The 10,870-nt window shown below is 32.3% G+C and overlaps 1 protein-coding gene across 2 annotated transcripts; it reads right to left on the reverse strand.

Moving 5' to 3' along the window:
* Positions 1–502: 502 nt before the first annotated feature.
* On the reverse strand, positions 503–7,365 carry mrps27 (mitochondrial ribosomal protein S27). 2 transcript variants are annotated; one of them, XM_052562535.1, is made up of 11 exons: positions 7,213–7,365; positions 6,789–6,866; positions 6,648–6,718; positions 6,187–6,245; positions 5,983–6,097; positions 5,603–5,681; positions 5,409–5,524; positions 5,226–5,328; positions 1,534–1,673; positions 1,057–1,188; positions 503–851 (listed from the first exon to the last, which is right to left on the reverse strand). In XM_052562535.1, the coding sequence occupies exons 1-11, from the start codon at positions 7,286–7,288 to the stop codon at positions 639–641; spliced, it is 1,182 nt and encodes a 393-aa protein (XP_052418495.1). In that variant the 5' UTR covers positions 7,289–7,365; the 3' UTR covers positions 503–638. The 2 variants fall into 2 exon arrangements, with proteins under 2 accessions (XP_052418495.1, XP_052418496.1); XM_052562536.1 differs by lacking the exon at positions 7,213–7,365 and adding an exon at positions 7,097–7,119.
* Positions 7,366–10,870: the final 3,505 nt, after the last annotated feature.

Below are 10,870 nucleotides of genomic sequence, written 5' to 3' on the forward strand. Positions count from 1 at the left end.
CTCAAGAAACATTTCTGATTATTATCAATGTTGAACACAGTTGTGCTGCACAATATTTCTGTGGAAACTGATGTATTTTATTTTTCAGGATTCACATAAAGTTTAAAAGAACAGCATTTATGTGAAATGGAAACATTTTGTAACACGTCTCTACTGTCACTTTTGATTAATTTAATGCATCCTTGACGAATGAAAGCCTTTCTTACTCCAATCTTTGATAATCTGAAATTATTCTCATGATTTCTGAAGATCATGTGACACTGAAGACTGGAGGAATGATGCTGTAAATACAGCGGAGCATCACAGAAATAAATTACACTTTAACACAGATTCACACAGAAAACTGATGATTTACATTAGAATAATATTTCATAATTTTTAAACTGTTTTTTAATCATATCAAAGCAGATTTGGCGAGCAGAAGAGACCTCTTTCAGAAAACCCAAACTGTGTAAATCCTGTTATTCCACTGCATACAGTATGAAAGGACCGAGACTAAATATAAGAGTATTTTCAATGTTTATTTATACTGTTCAGATTTACAGAGCGTTGAAAAGGAATCCAAATAACATTAACACACAACCCCTCTCTCAATCGACCCAACCAAAGACAATAAACACGACAAACAATGCTGTGTGTCACAGTCTGCTCTTCTGGTTCTTCTCTCTCGTCTCTCTTTCTCTCTGAATGAGCTGCTGGCGCTCTGCCTCCCAGACGCTCACCGTCTGCTGATACTCAGCTATATCTGCGTCTTCACAGAGCGCCAGCGTCTGCTGTGTCAGAGACGACACCAGAGACCCCAGGCTCCTCGAGTCGATCCTGTCCTGGGACACCAGTCGCTCTTTCAGCTCCTAACAAAACACCAGCTCACACATCAACACATAGCATCTAGAGCTGGATCTGTATCTATAGTATATGCTACAAATATACCTGTGATACAGCTTTTTTAATTCATCTGTTTACATGTATTACCAATTCCCCACTCTGTGATCAAGTCTAAAAGGGGTTTATATGAATGCATGAATGTTTAGTGCATGTAAAGTGAGAAGCACTAACGTTGAAGCGGCTGATGTACTCTAGTAGTTTCTGTGTCTCCAGCTCATCTTCTTCCTCCAGCGACGTGTCAGAGACGTTCGGTCCATCAGCGTTCACTGAGAGATCCCTCAGGATCTTCTCCACGTGATCCAGCTGCAAGACACAGAGATCAACAACTCAATCACACCGCATTACACTTGTTCATTTAGCATTCTGACGGCACCCATTCACTGCAGAGCATCCATTGATGAGACACTGATGCAGTGCTACATTTCTCCAAACCTGATCTGAAGAAACAAACTTTTTTTTTTTTTTCTCTGCAAATTATTATTTGAAACATTTTCCTTCAGTATCTCAGTCGTTTTATGACTTCAGTGCAGTGATCTCAAAGATTTACTTCAAAAACATTATTCATGTTGTTTCTCTTTAAACTTTTCCCTCAGATGAGATAAATCGGTACCTCATTATGGTCAATTAGTTATCTCTGTAAACACTCACAACTTCCTCCGATAACTTGACGTCTCTGAAGTCACACACAGTGTTCATGACGGCGAGGGCTCGCCCAAGATAACCAGAGGTCCAGATCAGGGGCATCTCGTGAAACACGGCGTGAATCCCTCGGGACAGCTCGACTTTACCTGGAGACACGATCGGGAGAGGAGACGTTCAGACAGAGAACTCTAGAATCGGAGGACGTGCAAAACGACATATTTGCAAAATAGTGCATGAGTTTCCTGAACAGATAGTTAACAAATCTGGAGCAAAGAGGACGGGTGCAAATAGACTGGCTTTGGGTTCCAATCAGAAGTGTTTTTATAGTTAACTAAAACTAAAACTGAACATAAAAACAACTTTTTTTTTTTTGTTACTTGAAATAAAATAAAAAACATTAAAAAAGTAACTAAATTAAAATAACAACAATTGAAAAATATTTTTTTTTCTTTAAACTGATTCCGAATATTAACATTTTATTAAAGGGGTCATGAACTGAGAGGCCACAATTCCCTTGATCTTCTGACATATAAGAAGTCATTGTACTATAAGCTTATATTGAAGTCAGTCTGTCGAAGATACAGCTTGAAGAAATTTCAGCACACATCACTAAGAACTTGGTCCTTTGTTCACTTCATTTTACCACAGATTAGTTTACAAATAAGGCACAATTCGTCATGGGTTTTTCTGAAAGACTGAAACTAAAAGATGATGCTGTACGAATAAACTGGATGTGACAATAATCTCACAATACTAGCGTGAGTACCGTATTTTCCGGACTATAAGTCGCACTTTTTTTCATAGTTTGGCTGGTCCTGCGACTTATTTATCAAAATTAATTTGACATGAACCAAGAGTAGACATTACTGTCTCCAGCCACGAGAGGGCGCTCTGTGCTGCTCAGTTCTCCTGTAGTCTACACTGAAGACACAGAGGCTGAACTAGGTATTGCAGTCCAACTTCAAAATATTGGAGAGGGGTTTTTTCACCCGGCTCCTCCTGAGAATTACGACGCCGTTTTAGTGACAAGTAAAAAAATTTTGTATTTTTTTAATTACAAGATTAAAGTCATAATATTACGAGAATAAAGTCGAAATGTTTCGAGAATAAAGTCGAAATGTTTCGAGAATAAAGTCGAAATGTTTCGAGAATGAATTTGAAATATTACGATAATTAAGTCGTAATATTACGAGAACAAAGTCAAAATATTACGAGAATTAAGTCATAATATTACGAGAATTAAGTCGTAATATTACGAGAACAAAGTCAAAATATTACGAGAATTAAGTCGTAATATTACGAAAATAAAGTCATAATATTAAGAGAATTAAGTCGTAATATTACGAGAACAAAGTCGAAATATTACGAGAATAAAGTCGAAATATAATGAGAATTAAGTCAAAATATTAAGAGAATAAAGTCGTAATATTAAGAGAATAAAGTCATAATATTAAGAGAATTAAGTCGAAATGTTTCGAGAATTAAGTCGAAATATTAAGAGAATAAAGTCGAAATATTAAGAGAATAAAGTCGAAATATTAAGAGAATAAAGTCGAAATATTAAGAGAATAAAGTCATAATATTAAGAGAATAAAGTCGAAATATTAAGAGAATAAAGTCGTAATATTAAGAGAATAAAGTCATAATATTAAGAGAATTAAGTCGAAATGTTTCGAGAATTAAGTCGAAATATTACGAGAATTAAGTCAAAATATTACGAGAATAAAGTCGCAATATTAAGAGAATAAAGTCGTAATATTAAGAGAATAAAGTCGAAAAATTACAAGAATTAAGTTGAAATGTTTCGAGAATAAAGTCATAATATTAAGATAATATAGTAAAAAAATTACGAGAATAAAGTCGTAATGTTTCGAGAATTAAGTCGTAATATTACGAGAATTACGTCAAAATGTTTTGAGAATAAAGTCGAAATGTTTTGAGAATAAAGTTGATATATTACGAGAATGAAATCGAAATATTAAGAAAATAAAGTCATAATATTAAGAGAATTAAGTCGAAATGTTTCGAGAATTAAGTCGAAATATTACGAGAATAAAGTCGAAATATTACGAGAATAAAGTCGTAATATTAAGAGAATAAAGTCGTAATATTAAGAGAATAAAGTCATAATATTAAGAGAATTAAGTCGAAATGTTTCGAGAATTAAGTCGAAATATTAAGAGAATAAAGTTGAAATATTAAGAGAATAAAGTCGTAATATTAAGAGAATAAAGTCGTAATATTAAGAGAATAAAGACATAATATTAAGAGAATTAAGTCGAAATGTTTCGAGAATTAAGTCGAAATATTACGAGAATCAAGTCGTAATATTAAGAGAATAAAGTCGTAATATTAAGAGAATAGTCATAATATTAAGAGAATTAAGTCGAAATGTTTCGAGAATTAAAGTCGTAATATTACGAGAACAAAGTCGAAATATTACGAGAACAAAGTCGAAATATTACGAGAATTAAGTCGAAATATTACGAGAATAAAGTCGTAATATTAAGAGAATAAAGTCATAATATTAAGAGAATTAAGTCGTAATGTTTCAAAAATTAAGTCGTAATATTACTAGAATTACGTCAAAATGTTTTGAGAATAAAGTCGAAATGTTTTGAGAATAAAGTTAATATATTACGAGAATGAAATCGAAATATAACGAGAATCAAGTCATAATATTATGAGAATTAAGTCGAAATATTAAGAGAATAAAGTCGAAATATTAAGAGAATAAAGTCCTAATATTAAGAGAATAAAGTCGTAATATTAAGAGAATAAAGTCGAAATATTAAGAGAATAAAGTCGAAATATTAAGAGAATAAAGTCGAAATATTAAGAGAATAAAGTCGTAATATTAAGAGAATAAAGTCGCAATATTAAGAGAATTAAGTCGAAATGTTTCGAGAATTAAAGTCGTAATATTACGAGAACAAAGTCGAAATATTACGAGAACAAAGTCGAAATATTACGAGAATTAAGTTGAAATGTTTCGAGAATAAAGTCATAATATTAAGAGAATAAAGTCATAATATTAAGAGAATTAAGTCGAAATATTACGAGAACAAAGTCGAAATATTACGAGAATTAAGTCGAAATATTACGAGAATAAAGTCGTAATATTAAGAGAATAAAGTCGTAATATTAAGAGAATAAAGTCGAAAAATTACAAGAATTAAGTTGAAATGTTTCGAGAATAAAGTCATAATATTAAGATAATATAGTAAAAAAATTACGAGAATAAAGTCGTAATGTTTCGAGAATTAAGTCGTAATATTACGAGAATTACGTCAAAATGTTTTGAGAATAAAGTCGAAATGTTTTGAGAATAAAGTTGATATATTACGAGAATGAAATCGAAATATTAAGAGAATAAAGTCATAATATTAAGAGAATTAAGTCGAAATGTTTCGAGAATTAAGTCGAAATATTACGAGAATAAAGTCGTAATATTAAGAGAATAAAGTCGTAATATTAAGAGAATATTTTCTTTGTGAAAATTCAAAACATTTCGACTTTATTCTCGAAACATTTTGACTTTGTCCTCGAAATATTATGACGTAAATCTCATAATAAAGAAAATGTTCAACGTGGCAATAAAACACATTTGAATCAGTGAATCATTTAGCAAAGGAATCAACTCCGTTGATTCAAAGTTTAATAAAGCTTAGTTTCTCCCATCACTGAGGCATACACACCAATAAGAGCCAATCCCAGAAGCCGAGCGCTGAATCCGACGGAGTTCTCCAGCTTCAGTCCAGCCAACATCAGAGACGCTCCCATGCTCCTCTCCTCCTGCCACTAAACATACACAGCACAAACACTTCACGAATACAACCCCGTCTGGATCCAGCAGCACCTCCACACACTGATCTACTCACACTGAGCTCAGGCTTGGTCGCCAGATATCTACTGAGGGCATAAAGGGACAGAATCTGTGTGGAGACTCGCTCAAACGACTCCTGAAGCATCACTTCCTCCACCACCGAACAAGCTCCTGGATTGAACACATCAGAGACTCCTCATCACTGTGTTTGTCTTGAGCAGATGTCTAATCAACCACAGCATCACAAACCTTTAAAGTCCTCATCTTTTATAAAGGAGTCCATCAGAAGATTGAAGGTGAAGTCATCAGGAAACATGCCAAACTGAACCTACGGGCAAATAAAGGGTTTTAATGTTGTTGCTGAAAATATGAACCGATTTCAACACTGATAATAATCATCATATCATCATATTATTCTGATTTCTGAAGATCATGTGACACTGAAGACTGGAGGAATGATGCTGAAAATACAGCGGAGCATCACAGAAATAAATTACACTTTAACACAGATTCACACAGAAAACAGATGATTTACATTACAATAATATTTCACTATTTTTACTATATTTTTAATCAAATAAATGCAGGGTGAGCGGAAGTGAGAAAGCATAATCCATCATCGTCCAGACCTTGTTCTTCAGCGAGTATAGGGCTTTATCTCTGGCACCGTATTTAAGACAGTGTCGTATCCAGCTGTGGATGGTCCAGTCCCGAAGATACCAGCAGTTTGGACTGTGACGAAACCTGCGGAGACCAACACATCAACAAACCCCACAGATGCACTATATAACTCAGTCAATAACCTTATTAAAAAGTCCTGTAGTGATACTTACTTATAAAGATAATACTGTGCTTGATCCACTTCCTCTTTTGATGATAAGTTATCTATGAACTAAACAAAATGCACGCATTAAATCATCTCTACACTGATGTCTGGTTTGTTAGGAGGACAATATTTGAAAAACTAGAATCTGAAAGAGCAACAGAAAAATCTAAATATTGAGAAAATCATCTTTAAAATTGTTCAAATGAAATTCTTAGCAATGCACATTACTACTTTTGATATATTTATGGTAGGAAATTTACTTAAAGAACACGATCTTTACTTAATATCCTAATGATTTTTGTCATAAAATAGAAATGTATAATTTTGACTCATACAATGTATTGCTGTCTATTGCTACAAATACACCTGTGATACTCATGACTGCTTCTGTGCTGCAGGGACACACACGTGTTTTGTGTTTATAATGTAATGTTTGTGTGTATAATGTAATGTTAGATGATGTCTCACCCTGGCGATGAGCAGAGAGCTGACCGGAAGTTTCCTCGCGTATGTTCTGTCCATCAGAGAGGCCAGTTGACCTGCAGAGCACAGGCTTTATAATAAACCCAGACAGAATGAGAAATGAAGACAGACGAGCAGGTGTCTCACCCAGGTCCTGTACGTCTCTCGGTCTCTGATCCCAGACAGTAGAGTCTGTGTACGCCGAGGACAGCAGACATCTCCTGACTGACACACAACATTCATTAACTGTTAATTAATCTTTTTTTAATTTAGCATATGCGTTTATCCAAAGCAACTTACGCGATTTATTAAATCGGTCACTTACAACGATTCAGTATAATCACTTGAACAGTCAGATAACGTATTTATATAATTAATATAATATTTATTTAAAAAAACTACTAATTTGAGTGAAAAACGCGGGTAACTTCAAACGGACGCGTCTCGCGATTCACCTTCATTCACCTCCTCACACGGCTCCAACACAAACCACACCCGTAGGCTTATATATTCATCCTGATCTGAATTTAGTGTGACTGCGTAACTATGATCAATAAATGTTGACACTCACCGATCGATGTGTAACTGACGCATTTAGTAAATGATTTTACAGGAGACAGACAACGCTGCAGGATGGAAGCCGCCATCTTTAGACTGAACCATTCGGCGAGAAGAGGGAGGTTCGCACAACCCCCGCGATTTGAATCGCTTGGATGTATAACATTTAGAAATAATTTATTATTACTAACACTTATAGGTGGATAGACAGAATTTGTTAGCTATATCAAAGGTATACACCTTGTATTTTATAGCACATTGGTATTTAATCAACCAACCCTGCGCATCACTAATGGTTTAGTCTACTCTGAAGCTAGCACGTTGAACGGTTAAAATTATTTTAATTATTTTCAATAATTCAACAAATGAATTGAAAACCAAGGAATGCGTTTGAATACTATATAAGTGCAATTATAATAATAATATTATTTATACACGCCTCTGGTGTCACGTGGTGCGATGGTAGGTGTGTCCGATAGAGGGCGCTCTAATCTCATAATCTCCGCGGATTTGAAAACGATTTAAAAATACACCTCAGAAACACACATACATAACAAAATACACTTTCTAAACATCCTCAGAGGAACCGACTGCTTTTACAATCGACAGAAACCAAAAACACTCACAGTTTACATGAACTGAGCTCTTTGTATTAAAACTCTTTCCCTTCACTGCAGTCATTCATCTAAAACTGTTTTTTAGAGACCTGAAAGATGTCAGATGACTGAAGAAACCCAAAATATGACCTAAATATATTTTAAATACATGCTGTAAATAGCAAAGTAAATAAATAAATAAATAAAAATCTTGAAATTGAAAATATATTTAGTTTCAACTATTTATTTTTAATGTATTTTAGAGACAACACATTAGAGTATCCTTTGAGTTATAATTTCAAAATTTTTATATTTTCTGCTTTAGTGTTAACTTTAGTTGAAGTTTTAGCCTTTTAGTTGTGTGCTTTTATAATTTTTAGTAGGTAGATTTTTAATTAACAGTTATTATTAATTTATATTTAAGTTTTAGTTGGAAAATTAAAAAAAGGCTGCATTGGAAACAAGCTAAAATAAAATAAGTTTAAGTTTTTGTATTTTATTTCGAGCATCAAACATGACTTTATCTAGGCTTGTTTATTTTATTTTATTTTTTAAAAGTATGTTTTTTTATTTAACCATTATAATCCTGAAGTGAATGCATTTTCTCCGATTGAAATATATAGAGGGTAAAATATTTTTTAATGCTTATAAAATAAGGAAAAATAATACAAAAAATAGTTTTAAAAAATGGAGATAAAAATTTTTATGTGAATATATTTACAAATATTTTTTTGCAAATATTTTCCAATTTATTATGATTTTTTTTTGCTTGGAAAATGTTCTTTTAAAGCCTGCGTGAGTCTGTTCTCAAGGATGGGGTCATTAACCGCAGGCTCTGGTCACACAGAAGTAGAAGTGAACAGAAAATCTGTTTTTTGTGTGTTATTTTTCTCTGTGTTTACAGAAGCCCCTTTGTCCTGATTCATCCAGGACTTTCAGTTCAGCAGCGACGGTTCACAGTACCTGATTCTGTGTGTTTTCATAGGCTTCAAATGAAACATTGAGGTGATCGGAAGACAGGAAGAGGATCTGAGCACTTCCTCTTTGCTCTCAGAGTTTCATCAGGACAAATCCCCAGAAGGTGTGGTGCCTAAAAAAGGCCTGAGAGCTAAATATTCTCACACAGGGATTTGAAAACGGTCTCTTCTACTCAAAAGACTGCTTTTATTTAATTAAAATACAGTAAAAATAGTGATATATTATTACTATTTAAAACAGATGTTCTCTGTGTGTGTATCTTTTAAAATGTAGTTTATTTCTGTGATGCACAACTGAATTTTCAGCATCATAACTCCAGTCTTCACTGTCACATGATCTTCAGAAATCATTATTGAATTTAATTTATTTCTACTATCAGAAAAAAAATGCATTGGATGTCTTTCAGAGATGCTCAAAAACTATAATTATGTGTGTATATGTGCTGGATGCTTTTCTCCTTTTCTATTTGTGAACTGAAAGTGTGCAACCACATTTTTTGTTATTGTTGTAAAAATCCGATTAGTTTTTGTTCTTTTTCTTGGAAACAATAGGCATCCACAATGAGAAGTGCGTTAAAGGCTTTGGACTCGGCTTATTCTCCAACACTTCCGTTTCTCTGCTGAGGAAGTGTGTTCCTCTTTTTAAGGAAGAAAACCTGTCCAAAAGGTTGTAGAGTAAAAATAGACTACCGTTAAGTTTACTCAAGAATATATTTTGCTTGGCTGGCTGCTCTGATATTTTACTGTAACAGTATTTACTGGTCTTTAAGCTCCAGGTTCAAATTAAACTCAGAATGACTAAAGATATTACATTTTGTTTTCTGAAAGATGTATTTGAATTAATTGAGTTTATGATAAAAAAAATCTGCCAATCGGGAAAGAAAAAAATATATATTTTTATTATATTCCCTTAGAATTTTGAAGTTAGTTTTTCTCATATTTTTAGGTATAAACAATGCAAAAAATAAATAAAAAATAAATATATAGTAACTTGATTTCTTATTTTCTAAAAGAATGAATTAAATTAAGAATTAAAAAAAGAAACATACCTGTCAATAAATCGAGAAAAAAAAAATATTTTCATTTAGAGAAAATTGTTTTATTGCACTGGAATTTTTTTTCTTTCTTTCTTTCTGTTTTTAAGCAAAAACAAATAAAATTTTGATAATTTCTTCCAAAAATGAGACTTGTTGAGCCGTTTTGCTTCTCAATTAAATTTATCTTTATTGAAGATTAGTTTGATATTTATACTGGCAAGAGAAGTAAAAAAAAAAAAAAAAAAAAAAAAAAAAACGAAATAAGTAACTAAATAATAATAATAAAAAAATGGGTTTTTTTTTGCAGTAAACTAAAAAAAAATATATATATATATCCAAGAAACTATATTATATATACATAATTTATTTATTTATTTTTTGCTGTGAACATTTATTTTTATTATTGTTTCAACACTAAGATCTTCATGATGATCGCTTTCTAATCTATGTTTCCCCTTCTGTGATTCTGTGCTGTTGTCGTTGCATTTAAAAGTCAAAAGTGTAATCTTAAAATGAATTTATTATATTAAATATTGATCAGCATTCACACTGCAGTTGATTCAGATGCAAATAAAATCATGAAACTATCAAAAATCATAAATCAGTCAGTTCTGCGTCAAACCATTCGTCATTAATTGATCAAAGTCAGAACATTTTAGAGCAAGAACACCTCCACTGAAGGCAATTAGCAAGAATGGTCAGAAATATATCAGTTTCCTTCTCTCAATTATATTAATTTCATTAAACATTATGAGATATTACCAAAGTAAACTAAACTTGCTACACGTCGTCTGAAAATCAAGATACTTTCACTGCAAAAAATAAAATGATGTTTTGTTTTGTTTTCCAGTAAATATTCATAAATCAAAATGCATTTACAATGCAAAAAAATCATTCTCTTACTTAGTGTTTGTGTCTTGTTTTCTGTTAAAGAATATATATATATAAATTTTGTTCGTTTTTACTTAAAACAAGCAAAAATATCTGCCAAAAGGGCAAGAAAAATAATATTGTTTAGCCTTTAAATTAAATTATTTTTGCTTGGTTTAAGTAAAAGCTAA

The sequence above is a fragment of the Carassius gibelio genome, chromosome B8 (assembly GCF_023724105.1).
Source record: "Carassius gibelio isolate Cgi1373 ecotype wild population from Czech Republic chromosome B8, carGib1.2-hapl.c, whole genome shotgun sequence".
Lineage (NCBI taxonomy): Eukaryota > Metazoa > Chordata > Actinopteri > Cypriniformes > Cyprinidae > Carassius > Carassius gibelio.